This window comes from Pyxicephalus adspersus, chromosome 4 (genome assembly GCF_032062135.1).
Source record: "Pyxicephalus adspersus chromosome 4, UCB_Pads_2.0, whole genome shotgun sequence".
In the NCBI taxonomy this organism is placed as follows: Eukaryota; Metazoa; Chordata; class Amphibia; order Anura; family Pyxicephalidae; genus Pyxicephalus; species Pyxicephalus adspersus.
The window spans coordinates 68,238,072-68,254,528 of NC_092861.1; the positions used below are offsets into that span (position 1 = coordinate 68,238,072).

General features: G+C 37.8%; 1 protein-coding gene across 1 annotated transcript; it reads right to left on the bottom strand.

The window, feature by feature from the left end:
• Nucleotides 1-1,536: 1,536 nt before the first annotated feature.
• On the bottom strand, nucleotides 1,537-12,365 carry LOC140328720 (cyclic GMP-AMP synthase-like). The gene is made up of 5 exons (XM_072408517.1): nucleotides 10,845-12,365; nucleotides 9,432-9,657; nucleotides 7,296-7,541; nucleotides 4,800-4,899; nucleotides 1,537-2,270 (listed from the first exon to the last, which is right to left on the bottom strand). The coding sequence occupies exons 1-5, from the start codon at nucleotides 11,760-11,762 to the stop codon at nucleotides 1,925-1,927; spliced, it is 1,836 nt and encodes a 611-aa protein (XP_072264618.1). The 5' UTR covers nucleotides 11,763-12,365; the 3' UTR covers nucleotides 1,537-1,924.
• Nucleotides 12,366-16,457: the final 4,092 nt, after the last annotated feature.

Genomic DNA, 16,457 nt, shown 5'->3' on the forward strand with positions numbered 1-16,457 from the left:
ATTTGATGTAAATGTAAATTATTTTAATGTAGAAATTTAATTTCCAAAGCCAAATAAGACGAGAAAGACCATTCCAAAGAGTTGGGGCAGCTCTAGAAAAGTCTTGGAGCCTTGCATGTGACAAGGTTATTAGTGATGATTGCTCAGTATTGATAGGTAGATGTTGGATGTGCAAGAACAGGTGAACGCTACCATGAGTCCTGTGTTGTGCGAACAGTAAAGCATCTTTAGCATCCATCTGTGCTGGTTCTTCTCATCCAAAGTTGTATGCTCACTTACAATTCTTTCTAGGATCACTGTCATAAATAAAGAATAGCAGGTAGACACGTGGCCACAAAAGAAAAAATCACCAGATCTAAATCCTATTGAGAACCTATGATCAATTCTCAAAAAGCGGGTGGACAAGCAAAAGCTCACAAATTGTGAACAACTCCAAGCACTAGCCAGGCAAGAATGGATTACCATGTTACGTTTCTGTCTTTTTGGATATCAAGTTGGACTTCAGTGGGAAAAATATATTTTAACCGTTTTATTTTTATTGTTTTTTACCTTTTAAAAGCTTGTATGATGACACCATAGTTGATGATTGCATGCCATTATTTTAAGTACTTTATGTAAGTAACATATTTTGGGGTTTGATAATTATCATATTGGTGATTTATCATTATCAAATATGACTTGTATGCACTATATTAGCATTTTGTAACAAGTATTAGGAATGTATAATTAGTTTACATGTACACTATTTTAGAAAGTGAGGCATATTCTCCATGTTAGAACCCCCTTTTATTTATAGATATGGTTTCCGTCTAGTCTTTAGAACATTAATATCCCTTTGGGTGGGGGAACCATGTTAATCATTTTTGGTAAATGAAGTTCACCCAGAATGACAACACTATTGATGGAATAAAATGGTTACTCCTGAAAACCAGACACTGGTTCAGAGTTTAAAAAGTGCACCAATGTTTTCTGTATTCATATGCAACTGTTGTATAAGAATATTACGCCAATAAAATCTTACAGGTACACATGTATAGTGCCACCACTCCTCTCCTCTATATTTGCTTTGAAGGTACAGATAGACTAACTACAAAACTTCATTTACACAAAAACTATACTTGTATACTTAAATCTTACTTACGCTTTTCAGTCTAAAAGTCATGCAGCTGGTTGGTGGGAAACACATCTAGGTTGTGTTCCAGTGCCTCTGACATTATTAGCACAGTACCCTAATGCACTTTTATCTTTTTGATTCACTTATAATAAAAGTATGTATAATTCAGACCTGGGACAATCACAAGAGAACAAAGTAGTATTGATATAAAATATATTTAATGTCATCATAACATTGCAGCCCACTTTTAATATATAGTTTTTCCCACATAAATATCTTCAGGGAAACCTAAAATGTATTGAAATGGTTTAAAATCCCTGCGGCCTTACCACCTTCAAATATTTGGATATTAATTGGTTTTCTTATCCTTTTAACTCAAAATATTGTTTATACTTTTTAAAAACACACAAAAGATTCCATACTACGAAAATGAGTTATATCTTTAATTAAAAACAGACAAACAGTGCAGTTTTATAAGGGCTCTATTTATAAAACAGGGAATCAAACATTCCCTCGTGGGAATCTTCTCAGTGCATGTGTTTCAGTTGTAGTAGATGATTCACACCTGGGAATGTTTGAGGAAATGTCAGATTCCCCCTTTTATAAATAGTGTAATTATTTTTAATTCCAATGATCCAACATATGTGTATACTGTTTGACCTGTTCTATCAAAAAGCATATATTACCAGTTTAGCATTCACTAGTAGCTAGAACTACTTTTAGTCTGCAGAGTCTGACAAAAAGCGGATATTCCTCTCCCTGAACTCCATCCTACAGTGACAGTTTGGGAGTATCTGCAGACTTCTGTGTTCATAATAAAAATATTGGATAGTTTTGAATTTTTTGGTTTTCTAATTCATTAAAAAGGTAGTTACAACTCGCTTTATCAATGTAATCAGAACTGAAAAGGTTATGGGAAGGTATAAAGAAATTAAAAAGTGAACACATTTCTAGGCAATTCTGAAAAAATTCGACATATCTATTAAAGCAAACATCCAGGTCTTCTAGCTTCCAGTCATCATCATTTGGGTATTGATTGCATGCATGCAGTAGGGCAGTCTTAGCATGATATGAACAGAAGTGATTCATTCGTCTCGGAATTCCATGTTTTTTTAGCTGTTCTAGTAGATACTTCATCAGTTTAAGACACAATTTCCTGAAAAACATTTGCACAAGGAGAGCATTATAAACACAAATTAGTGCTACATACAAATATGTGAATAGCGGCCAAAATTTGCTTTTCTTTCTCATCTATTGAGGGACACGGGAAGTTTAAGGTTATACTGCTGTCTGGAGACTGATATCTTGCAGGTTAGCTCAGGACAACCACACCTGTTACCATCATGGCTTTTATTCTAATTTCTTAGGGGGTTGGACATCCTCAGCTATGCTGTTGTAAGGTGTGTAATGTGTTAGTACTGATAGCCTTATCTAAATTGATGCTAGAGGCTTCCCCTCCATCCCTGTTAGGAGTGGTCATCTTCAGCCTGGTTTTTGGACCATACAACTGGACTTTGCTGAACTGGAAGTTGTGGGGATACCCTGGAAGCTACCTTCACGCACTGGGTTCCACATAAGGTGCTTTCCTCACCCACCGCTTGTTTACTGTGGGGCTCTTTCCAAGCTCTGGTATTGCCTATGCACTTCCCTGTCTCTGTCTTAGCTTTATGTGCTCTTCAAACCTTCTTACCAAAAAGGGGCATCTTGCAGTTCAATTACCACAATGCTCAAGGGCTAGTCCACATAGCACAAGGTCTTTTGGATATGGAAGTCTCTGTGCTTGGTGTGTGTCACCCTAGGAGCTTCTCCGTGGTGCAGATTGTATCCTTTCTATTCTGTTTCAGAGGTTCAGAAGTCATTGACCTCCAACTCTTTAGTATTAGGACCTTTTGTATAGGTCTCCAGTGTAGTTACCACATTTTATTCTATGGTGGTCCATGGGATCTGATTCTGCTTTATCCTCATCCACACAATTTTTTTGTAGCTATCACTCACCCACTGGTGGCTCTGACTTGCAAAGAAAACAATTTGGTCCTACATAAGATCATGGGGGTGTTAGGACCCAGGTTTTTCATCTTGCTTAATAATGTAGTTTCTGCCTGTCACCTCAACTAAGGCATTTAGAACACTTCCATTCTTTTGTCTAGTTATAGTCAATAAAAAGGACATTTCCCTGCACTGTCAAGATCTACTGCTTCTTTAGGAAACTGATTCCCTTTTTTTGCATGGGCACTGGATGCTAAGTAGTTTATTATTTCTAGAAGACTCAGACAGACCATCATTCAATCTTGACTTTTTGGGTTTCCCTTTTCTGTGCTGGATCATTCTAAACCTGTGCACTTTTGAGAATCAGGTTCTTTTTTCAGATTTGTAAGGCTCCCACTTATCCTAACAAGTTCTACCTGGTATACATTTGTGCCTCATTCAATGACCTCTTCTAGCCTAAGGTCACTTTGGGAGTGAGCTACAAGCAGTCCAAGTTCTTGTTCCTTTGATCCTTTTGGAGATTGTTGCTGCTGCCCAGCTGTACTGCTTTTAAATGTAGACTAACTGTACTCCCCAACGGACGTGAAAGAAGGATTTTTGTAGTCCTTTTAAAATCCTCATCTATGAGTCCATTAGGCACATTGGTCCTACCACTTTGTTTATAATAATGCTTTTTTATACTGCCTTGCTACAAAAGGGCAAAGAGGCATTTTAGTGAGAGGGGTTATCTGCTTGGGCCTGTTAGTGATTGGTATTTTGCCCACTCCTAATCCCAAAGGTAAAAACTTCCTGTGTACTTCAAAAGATGAAGGAAAAAAAAAAAAGGTTTCAGTGATCGCATAAATTCTTTTCTGGTATGAGCTAAGGCAACCTTTTGCAGCTCACGAACCACTGAATCTACGGACTCCTGTGTCATTGAAAGGGGGTCAAACTTCCCCCTGAGTGACATCATAATGCCAGAACCCACCCACTCTCCCATCGCAGGTCTGAGCATGCGATGGGAGTGGGGGTGGGCTGTGTAAAGAGACACAACCCTCCCACCGCTCTGAGCCTGCGATCTGTATGGGGGACATGATCCGCGCCTCTGGCCGGTACGCACCCCCAAGCTGAGACCTTCTTCTGACCCCACTAGGGGTGGACCTTCCAGGGCCGCAGACCACCACTGGTCTCCGTGCTCCCGCCGGCCCAGCTGTCAGACGCCAGTGGTCCACTAGTGGGCCGCAGACCAGGGGTTGGGGACCCCTGGGCTAAGGGACACAGGTCCCATCCTCTTTGTTTATATACATGTTAGTTAGCACTGCTCTGCTACCAAACAAAGGCATGCTGGTAGTGGTATTTGTATAACTATAGTATCCAATATTCAGTCAATGACAAAGCAGCTGATACACTAATAGATTCATTGGACCTAGTTTTTACAGATTTTAGGAATTATTTTCTTTGTAATAGAAAAACCTTTAATAGATTATTAGAAATTCTGTCATTAGGATAACATGGACATTGACATGAGCATACCATTGTTGACCTTGTTGCTGTTGACCCTGTTCATTTTAGACAATTAATTACATGGTCACCTGGTGCATTTTAGAATTTCATTGAACCTGCTATCAACATCTCTGGCAAATTCTGCAGCACTTCACTCACAGCAGGCATAAAACGTGTAATGATCTGTGAATAAATCAGAGGTTTTTCTGCCACTCACCTGCAGCACTTAGTTTTTTCATTTTCACAGCATTTTTTGTCACTTCCATGATGACTCATTATAATCTTTTCAATATTTGAAAAGGAAATACGCCATGTTTCTGAAAAAAAGAAAAGAGGGAAATTGTGCTAGGACAAGGGAGGTCTCCAGCATATTGGTATGCTAGCACTAAAATGGATAAAGTGCTGTGCCACATGCATTCCTTCATGCACCCACCCATTCCTGATGTCCCCAGCAAAAAGCTTGCCTAGGTAACATTTACTGTGCCGGAAAAAAACTTCTTGGACATGTATTGAATATAATGACCTCTACCATATGTGGGATGTGTTTTGTGATCATAGAAGTTTATTTAAACAGATGTGCAATGTTACAATATTAAAATATTTATTTCACATTCTCAGACAAATGCAAAATGCATTTGTACAAATGTGTACAATACAAATGCAATGTGAAAAATATTGTGTTATATATTATAAACAGTATAGATCCTATGAGTACTAATTAATATGAAAAAAGCATGATAATGGTAATTAAAATAATTAGAGCAGCAGTATTAACAAATATGGCAAAGAAGGAGATACTCCACTAGGAGTAAGTTCAAATAATCTCCAATTAGAAGTAATAAATCAAGCAAGGGCCACCGTGGATACACAACAATAGCTGCTGCACAGGATCATATATTTGGTCTCATAAATTTGTGCAGGAAACAACATGAAATCAAGATAAAGTCAAGCACAAAAAGTATGGCAAATCAACAAAAATGAAGGAGACGCAGTGGGTGTCAGAGACACCTTATAACGCAAAGTTTGATACTTTCCAGAAGCAGCGTATGCTGCCTTTGCCAAGTTGGAGTTTTCCTATTTCCTCCCATATTGGACACGTAATCTTTTAGTGCTGTTGCCCATAATGTCATCATGCTGAGTGAGAATGATGTCAGCAAGGGGAGGACCATACAGGCCTTAGAAATTAGGTGCAATGTTTGGGCTTCCTTTAGACCATGGGACACATGCTGCATACATAAGCTGATTCCAGCTGACAAAGTGCTTGTGCATGAAACATGTTAAAAAAACTAATTCAGGCACTACCAACAATACCACAACTAGACTTCATCAATAAGATTATCCATATACAGAGACCATTGCTGGAATGGGAGGTTATCTTCATATTTTATTATGTCATATTCATTTGGCTCAACTATTAGTGCCTGTCTGTAGGGGTACACAATTTAAAGAGAACACTTCTGTGTTGTGTTTCTATTGAGGAAGAAATAAAGTCACACATGACGTCACAACCCTCTTACTTGTAAGGAGGTTGGGCAGAACTGTTGCAGCTCTGTCCTGCCTCTCTGTGCAGTAATGGATTACTATTAGAAGAACATAATAAATATAAATTGTTATTTAAAAAAAGTTTTTAAAAAACATTTCACAGAGATCAAATATATTCCCTTCAAAATGCCCCTCAAGGTCACAACAATAATGGGTTATTTTGATGAAATCTGTGTTTACTGTGAAACATCAAATGCTCAGGTAAATGAACACAATGGGCTTTTTTTATTTTTATAAATTATGCCCCTGTCAATTTGCACTAAATTTGTTCATTATATTAATTTACACATATAGAATTTCTAGTGTGAAAGCTTTGACAATTGGCAACTAGGTGGCAGAATGACTCCAGAGATTGGAACACAGCGAACTTCAGACGAATTGACGGGAAAAATGTCATTCAAAGTATTATCTATTGCAAACCTATGAATGCTAATTTGTGCCCTACCTATTCTGCATTGATTTTTTTTAATGTAACAATCTTTTAATGTGACAATCTGTCTGTCATTTGCAACCCTTATTTAATGTACAGCGCTGCATATAATGTTGGCACTATATGAATACTGTTTGTTAATATTAATAATGCAAGACTAACAATGGAAATAAAGATCATCAAGGTCCATAAAGATCCTTAATAAATTATGTGTACATGCTGCAGTTCACAAAAATGGTCAGAAATGCATGAAGTAGTACAATGCCAAAATGAAGTGTAAGTGGGAACATCAGACACTGTCCTCAATATAATGTCTGATGTCCTTGTGTATTGCACACTATGCAAAGTGCATCCCCACAGCACTGCACAAAGTGGGAATGGGGCATAAATCTGAAGCATAAAAAATATTTAAATGTTAGGACAAATTCCAATTGTTCTGTTTATAACAAGATCACAAACTGGTTTCTGGGCCTGTATGGAGTTTCTTTGTAATGATGACAATAGCATGTTCATTAAAGGGCTAGAGTGTTTGAATGATGAGAAATCATTGACTTCCTTGCCCATTTAATCTGTTGATTCATTAAAAAGCTGGACTAGTATGTGTACTTCAATATGTTTTATATTGATCTCCTGTTACCCTCTATATAGGAGCATTTGGACTGTAAGATTTTCAACCATGTATTTTAACCACGTGCAGTTCAGGTTTTATAATACTCATAACATTAATACAAGCAATCTTACCTTTGTTGTCCTTCTTTGCCGGGTTGGCTTGTTTAGCTACCATGTAACACGGCTCTTTTCTAAATTTTTGTTTTTCCTTGGTGCCAAGCCATTTGTCAATATCCATTCCATTACTTGCTTGTTCGGGCCACTGTCGTATTTCAAGAGCAAGAACAAGATCCACAGATATATTCTCAGGTTCATTAGGAATAGTGAGCGTAACTGCAGGGCTTGAAGGGTCTTTCCTCACTAAATTGGCTGGCTTACCTGTTTGTAAAGACAGACCAATTTCTGCTTGTAGAATGAAGGTAGTCACATAAACAAATATAACTTACAATACATTCTGAGAAGTGGGCCTAAAATGTATTCAGGTGACTTTTAGAAATACTATCTGGTATTTTAGAGTGTTATGCACAGGAGGACTGTAGTATTTGGGTCCCATGTTTATATTGGTATTGCAAGCACAATCTCCAAATTTACCAAAGGGCTGCCTACTGATAATTTGAGATTGCAGATCTTTCCTGAAGATTTGAATGTAACAGTTATACAGGTTGACAATCAAAAATCCGGCAAACTATGGAGGTGCTCCGGATTTTTGAAAATATGTTCCACGGAGCAGGCAGCAGGGGCGTCTCAGCGTGTATTTAGTGTAGTAAGCAAGACCGGCTGTTTCTGCAGAACAGCGCTAGCAAAACATAAGTGGCCAAACAGTGTACTGCAGTCCCTGTATTGAACATGCGATCTGAAATTCATGCCGGGAAACTGAAGGAACTGGAATATTGATGGCCGGATTTTCGATTGTCAACCTGTACCTCTAAATCAGCAAATTGTAAGTAGAAATAAAGGCACACAGGGATGCAAAATGTTGTAATTTTGTGAATTGAACTGACAGCCAATTAGGTGACTCGATTCACGGAATGATACTTCAGTATGATCCATGAAATATGAAGCTAAATCAGTGTAGTGAGATTCTTGTGACTCTCTAAAACAGTGTTTATCAACCCTTTTATTATGAGGAACCCCTTAAAATATTTTTAAGGCCTTCAGGGAGTCCCCTTCTGACCTGAGAGTTACAATTTGCTCATTGCTCAAGGTACCCTTAGCAATCTCTGGAAGAGGCTAAGAAACATACTAACATAACTAAACAGAATAATATTTGGCAGTTTAAAAAACTTTTTAACTTTAATAAATTACCAATTATAAAAAATTCATTGTAACATAGCGATAAAAAGTATATCCTGAGTTTTAGCATAGTGGAGATCCAGGGGATTCTTGTAAGGAATTTGACAGCATTTCTCTTCCCTCCTCATTTGCAACACGTACGGATTATAGAAAGCAATGATTGAGTTTTTGTAACTCAAACCCACTATATGCATTGGATAAGCTTTGTATGATGATATAAACACACATCTGGTGAAAATCCCATGCTGGGTTTTTTCTACTGTTATACCTACCTTCCCCTCTTAGTGGTGACTGGGCTGCGGGGTTTAAAGCTGGAGTTTTGTTGCAAAATGTTTGTAAAAGAAAACTTACCTATACTCCTGAAAAAGCAGACTTGTTTCTAAAAAAAAGCTTTGAGATTGTTTGTATAGGAGTCAAAAGAGAAGTCGATGAGCTACCTTGGGTTTTTATAGACAACCACACCATATAGGAGGAAACATGATGTAAACCTATGTACTCGTGTTCAAAAATGTTTTATGGACTGTTTTTATCTGTGTGTTGATGAAAAAAATTATTTTATAACATTTTAAATTGTTGTAATGTTGTATGCCACTTTAAAATCCCTAATAATGTGAAGGTACTTTTTTGTTTGAAGATAATTAAAATTAGGAAGTGGCGTTGTAAAAAACACCATGCACCAAATAGCCCCACTATATGATTTGGGGATATAAACAAATAGAACATTTTCATTTGCATTACTAATTTTGGTCAGGAGTTCCAATGTGAAGCTGATTTGTGGAGTTGCCTCTGTGCCATCCTACTGTTTCACACTGATCCCTTACAATAAACATATATACAGTACATGTTGTTTTTCTCAGCTGGGTATTTGGCTGTTTGCCTGGAGTTTCACTTTAAGTCCATCTACATTTGTGAATGTAATCTATTCGTCTTTAATATGTAAAAGTTAAATTTACAGGCTATAGAAATTGAACATACCTGACTGTTGAAGTACACTATCAACCAAATCTCTGAAATCATCCAAGATGTGTTTGGCTAGTATATTTCCTTCATCATCAATGTATAGAGCCATGGCTTGTGGTTTCCGCTTTTTAAATGCTAGCGTGTAGAACGCACCACTCTCATCAATACTGGTCAACTCAATTGTTTGGTAACTCTGAAAGGTAATTTTCAGCATGATGTCAAATTCATTAGGATTTGATATCTGGAGGGAAAAAAAAAAGTTTATGTGTTCAATGTTTCATTTACAAAGCTTTTTGTGTAATAAAGATGCTCAGGATCCGTAAAAATAAAGGCAACTTTTCATGCAGTACTCACCTTGAATTCAGAGCTGTTTCCCACAGACACTTCTGACTCTTGATAATGACAGACCTTTGGGTTAAATGATGGGTGCATCCTTTAACCTACTATCTGCTAGTAGCCTGTACTGAGTGGCATCCACACATCATTAGGTGAGCACTGTTCACTCCAGTACGGGCAAGTGTTGCCACTAATGGAGAACAGGAAGGATCCTTGACATCATTAGAATAAATGAATAAAGCAAAAACATTTAAAGAAAGTTGTTGGGGGCATCAGGAGGACAAGGTGTGGAGGGATCAGGGGCTCTGCAGAAGTAAAGGTAAGTGATATTTTGTAATGAAGGTTATACTTTAAAGTCGAACTAAAGTTTCCATTTTAGGGATCCACAGCCAGGTTTATTATTGCAGAAAGGGACAGACAATTTTCCTTCTGCAATAACCCTTCCTACCTACCTCATCACCCTTTCTGGTAAAATAGATGAGCAGCAATACAGAATACTCGGCAATCCCGGCCATGCCGATAAAGACAGAAGGAGAGCGCAGAACCTCCTGGGGGAACCCACGTTACACATCCCAGGAGGCTTCTGAATGCTTTGGCATATGCAGAAGGAGTTTTTTTCTTAAATGGGGAATAAAATGCTGATCTCACGCATGAACAGTGTGAGATTGGGTGATGTAGGCAAGGAGAAGAAAAAGATGACAGTGATGAAGGTGGATTACAGAACAGTGCAGGACCCAATTATAAAAAAAGCTCCAGAGTAATTGAGAGATCTATGGAAGTAAAGGTGAGTTTTTTTTTATTTAGTTCCACTTTAATGTGTTTAAGAAAAAAAAAAAAAAGAATCCCAAACAATCGAGTTAAACTGTATGCCCACTTTAAATCCTTGTTTGAACTAAACTCAGGACCACTAGAACCCTATACTACATATACAAATTATGTAATTGTATTGTTATTTTTTAAATGTGTTGTTTTTTACGAATTGCAAATTTGAATAAATAAATGCAATTTATAAATACTATACTATAAATTTCTCTCCCAAAAATATTTTTTGTAATAGACTATTTATGACCCAAACCAAAGTATATTCATTACCTTGACTTTTTCATAGTAGCTTCCTGTAGACAACTTCTCCATGCTCTTAAACAAAGGGTGGCTTTTGGTGCGCTCAGACTTGATGATCATTTCTATAATATTGTTAACTTTCCCAGCTGCAGCTGAAATGTCTGACATCTTCATTCTCAGACTCTCTGCTACATTTTTCAAGTGCTTGGAAAGGTTGGCATTTGGCAAGCAGTTACTTCTGCATATTTGACTTTTAATTTCACCTCTCTCCCTGGCTGAATTGCCAGTGTCTTCATTCTCCTTTACTTTGCTATTTCTTCTTCGGGCACCAGTGTTCGCTACGCAAATCTCTGTTTTAATATTGGCACAACTTACTACCTGTGAGCTCTTATTTCTGCAGCTGTTTTGATCCAAGGATACTGGAACATCATATAGATCTGATTTTGATCTCCGTTGTCTAGAGGTAATCTCATTTGGACTGCAATGACCATTCATCACTATAGAATGCTCTGTTTTATCATTGACACTATTTTCTGCTGAGATGCGACCAGTATTGTTTCCATCCACCATGTCCGATCTTCTATTTTTATATGTAGTCTCCTTTGCTTTGGTGTTCAAACTTTTGATGGTTTCATCTTCTCCTGTTGCTGTTGGTTGTATTGTCTCCTGACTTTTTTTCTTTGTAATACGTTTTTCAGGGATCTCTCTGGTGGAGCTTATACAGGTACCTGTGTCATTGATGGTAGGTGCAGAATCATATTTATTCTTAGATGATTTTTGGGTCTTTCTCTGTGAGTTCCCATTACCTTCAGAATAATCAGCATTAGAATATCTACCCTTTGAGCTTTGTAAGCCTGTAGATACTTCAGATTCCTTGTGAACTTTTGAGTACTTTTCATTTCCTGATTCAGTTGAATTGCAAGTTTGCTTCTTTGGGCGAGTTGCCATTTGTTTTGTTGTCCGTCTTGTTAATGACTTGTGTTAAGTCTCGCTTGTTTCTGACAAATGTACAAAAACTACAAACATCACAGCCTTGTATATTCATTTCTTGCAAAGATCACTCCCACTGAGAAGCCAGGTTCTAGAGAAATGAAACTAAAACTGTAACTGACTGCTTGACAAATATATGAACCATATATTAAGCTAATTCTATGTATCTCACGTACACTGTGTAAATATGCGGCAGGATTGCTTTCTGTTATGGAGAAGTTGAAACCTGAAAAGCAGGTAAAGGCATGCTTTTATTGTTTTATTTGTTTCGCAGGGGAAGGGTTGTTTGGGTATAGAATGAAATGTCCACTCAGGTATTGTCCGCTGCTGTACATAATGCAAGCACATAAACTTATTACAATACTGCAGCCAGGCAGGTCCTCTTTTTCAGGAGGGACAGGTGATGTTCCATCTGCAAAAAGATAAACTTACCTGTTCGATCGCAATTCACCTGTGCTCACTGTGTAGTAGTTGCTGCTGTCTTCTTCCAGAGTCCAAGTCTTTAACTATTTGGATTGGCTAGGCCTGAATTGCTAGGCCTGAATGATGCAACTCCTGCACATGCACATTAGAAATGCATTACAAATGTAGCCCTGTGTTCATTGAGAAAGATATTGTGAACTGGAAGATACGTTTATTTTCATCAGACCCACTGAGTCCCTTGCAGATAGACTGAAGGTGTGGTACAGAGGTACACTGCTAGCCAGGAGGGATGGATTTTATTAAGAATCCCTAATGTTGACATGTTTTGTGTGTTTTTGCTTCACATAGCTGTATGTGCTACCAAAAATTACTATAAATCAGCATTTCTTTAATATGGGGAAGTCTTGAAATAATTTTCATGTTTCATCCACAGATCACAGTATATTAGTGTGGTGGTCTGTAGGAGGAATGCTTTCTACAGAGCTGACCATTGGGAAGAATGACAACTTTACAGATGTCCAAAAAGATCATTGGTGTCAGGAAAACTGACCTCGCTCATTGCTCAAGGGACCCCCAGCAAGTTGAGATACACTGCTGTAAAACATTTCTCCTTTTTCATTAGGAGGGCTAATGTACTAAAAGAGCTATACATCCTCACTCAAAGTAGTTGTGTGAATATTGAATATTCACTTCACTTATTCAGTGCAGTTACATTATAATACTGAATACTTTGCATGCCTACTCAAATCATATACAAATGCTATTCACATGATTGGATAATTGAAATGAACATTCACATGCATGAATATTCAACTTATTTGGTAAATCAGCTGCCATGTTGTTCTTATTGAGTGTAGAATGTCCATCCACTTCTTTGAATTATACACTACAAAATGGTTATCCTGCTTCCAAATATGCACTCTGCCCTGAACAAAGCACTGCAACTCTTAGTAAATACCTAGGGGTGTATTTATAAAGCAGAGAATCCAACATTCACTGAAACATTCTCTAATGGACAATCAGTTACTGCCATTGAAACACATGGACCTGGAAGATTATCCACCAGGGAATGTTTCAGTGAATGTCAGATTTGCTGCTTTATACAGTAATACATACTAAAGTGTATGTTAACCTAAAATTACAATTTCCCATATTCAATAAATGTATCCTTCATAATAATGATAGTTACTGTTTGTTATTTTTTAATTGTCAGAAACATATAAAAAAACTGGTAATCCTGCCCTTTTTTTGCTAATTGTAGTGTTGATAGATGTCCACATACAGTTAGGTCTATAAATATTTGGACAGAGACGACATTTTTCCAATTTTAGTTCTGTACATTACTACAATTTTTTTAAATAAAAAAACCCAGATGCAGTTGAACTGCAGACTTTCAGCTTTAATTCAATAGACTGAACAAAATGATTGCATAAAATGTGAGGGACTAAAAACTTTTTTTACATAATCACTTGATTTCAGGGGCTCAAAAGTGGTACAGAACCCCTAGTACAGAACCAAAATGAGAAAAAAGTTGTCTCTGTTCAAAAATTTATGAACCTAACTGTAGTAAAAACTTTTTGCAAAGTACAATCTAAACAACAATAAGTGTTTCAGTTTTGTTGAGCATTTAGGTCTCTATTTATAAAACAGGAAATTAGACATTTCCTCAAACATTCCTGGTGGGAATCAATCACCGAAACACATGGGCCTGGAAGATTCCCATGAGGGAATGTCAAATCCCCTGTTTTATAAAAAGAACCATTATTTTTATTATTTTTTATTAATAAACAATAAAAAAATATTTATTTAGTGCCAACATATTACCCAGCACTGTACATTAAAAAGGGGTTGCAAATAACAGACAGACACAGGAGGAGGAGAGGACCCTGCCCCGAAGAGCTTACAATCTAGGAGGTGGGAGAATTTCACACACAATAGGAGGGGGGATATGGAGTGGTAGGAAGTAGTGATGGTTTCAAAAGACAGAAGAAGATGGGTAGGCAAGTTTATAAAAATGTGTTTGTGTGCTCTTTTAAATGAACAGGAAGTAGAAGCAAGCCGAATAGGACGAGGAAGACCATTCCAGAGAGTCGGGGCAGCTCTAGAAAAGTCTTGGAGCCGTGCGTGTGATGAGGTTATGAGTGAGGAAGTCATTAGTAGGTCATTGTAAAAGTGAAGAGGGCAGGCAGGGAAGTATTTTTTATAAGGTCAGAAGGGTAAAAGGGGCAAGAACTGTGGAGGGATTTGAAGGCAAAGCACAGGAGCTTGAATTTGATTCTAAGGTGTAATGGAAGCCAATGAAGAGAACTGCAATGGGATGCAGCAGAAGAGGAATGGGGGAAGGATGGATGAGTCTGGCTCCAGCATTCATAATAGATTGTAGACGAGAGAGAACCGGTCGAAGGACTGATGCTTGGGGAACACCAACAGGCAGGAGAGTGGGAGAGGAGGAGTTACCATTGAAAGTAACTTGAAAGGAGCGGTCAGACAGATAGGAAGCAAACCAAGAGAGAGCAGTGTCACTGATCCCAAAAAAGCGCATGATTTGTATTAGAAGGGGGGCCGCTTCTATTCTTAGAGTCTATTTAAATGCATTTGCTGCAGCCCTACACTGCTAAAGTCAGGGTGTTACAGGTGGAGTTTAGAAGCAGCCAAATACAACTTTCAGAAGTGTAAAGCGCAGCAGATGCACAGCACCTGTAACCAGACTGCTTGATGAAAGAGATTTTCCAGGTTTTTAGTTGGTGTGTTAGATCAGTAATTTTACAGTGATATCATTTACACATTAACATGCCTTTTGATTGCACAAGACTTCTGTAGTTGCTGGGAATAGGGTGATGTCTGTGCCTGGAGGGGGAACAGATGTGTCTGAAGTCTAACACACCCTCTACCACAGTATAGGCAAGTCACAAGTAGCAACACAGCAGTGTAACTAAATTTAACAAGAAGATTCAGAAATCTGAATTCCAGGCATAAGCCAGGTGAAATACATATGGTCTGTTTTTCCAGATCATTTGAAAAGAGTTTGTCACTCTCAGGCAGTCCTGAGATCTATATAGCCTAAGTATACTGAAAAGATAGGAAGGTGACCTGACTTTTATTTGCTACAATCAAGCTATTCCGTGGTCAATTCCTAAGCCCCAGCATGGAATGGAAAGTGAAAGAGCAGCAGATTACTATTAATCATCCATCTTTCCACCTGTAATCATGTTCTTTGTCAGTAAATTTATTACTAAAAGGTTCCTTGTGCTGTCTCTCCTTCCCTTTCTGCTGCTATCGCCAGCAGAAAAATGTCTACACTGGCACCATAAGTACCTTCCTAACACAGTCAGAAACATATTTCTAACAAGATTTACCCTTTAGATAAACTACCATTGACATAAATAATCTTCTCAGGCAACTGTCTTCCCACTGGCCACCAGTGTACTGATGCACCTCAAGATTGTTTATGAATATGTAAATAGATATGTATATGTATATAGAGGTAAATATATATATATATATATTTATATATAGATGTATATATAATGTATGTGTATAGGTGCAGAAATGTTGTGTGTAAACATGAAACCTGTTTTTCTTTGTACTGGTTATAGGGCCCTCCTAGGGGGTCTCCAAGTGTAGGACTTCACAGAAGTAATTGAACAGATGGGTTGGGTTAATGGCCCATCCAGACCTTTTGGTGACAACTAAAATTAGATGACCCCACCTGGCCTTGTCTGCAGCTTCCGATATCAACTTAACTAGGAGGCCTAGTAAATTCCTGAAGTTGCAGTAACCAATAGTCATCTTACTGATCACATTCAGGAACCAATCCAAGAGCCTCAAGGATACCTAATGGCAAATAACTGTGTAAAAAGGGGAACTGAGAGAATTGAGGTCTCTTGCTCTCTCTTGTCTGCTCTTTGTCTCCTGAGGGTCTCCCTAGGTAAGCTGTTATGGGGTCCTCTTCAGAAGGAAGTAGGCTCCTGAAGTACCCATTAACCTCTTAGCAGGTAGCTATAACACATTCCTGAATTGCATTCATACATTGTTCAGTATATGTCAATGGTATTATTGTTATATTGATTTAATGTATAGTGTACTAAGTAGTTACTAGATTATTACAGGGGTTACTACTAATAACTATGTCCATGTGATATATATGCATCATTGATTGAAGTTCCTATGTGTTTAAATATCTGACAATATTGCTGTGTACTTTGTCTTACCTTGTTTCTTAATTAAACG

Excerpts from the sequence above, each read along its gene's own strand:
- LOC140328720 (XM_072408517.1), bottom strand. The coding sequence starts at position 11,762 with ATGGCAACTCGCCCAAAGAAGCAAACTTGCAATTCAACTGAATCAGGA. Across the intron at positions 7,542-9,431 it reads TAGTGTACTTCAACAGTCAG|GTAAGCCAGCCAATTTAGTG; the intron begins GTATGTTCAATT and ends CTTTACAAACAG. Across the intron at positions 4,900-7,295 it reads GGCAAAGAAGGACAACAAAG|AAACATGGCGTATTTCCTTT; the intron begins GTAAGATTGCTT and ends TCTTTTTTTCAG.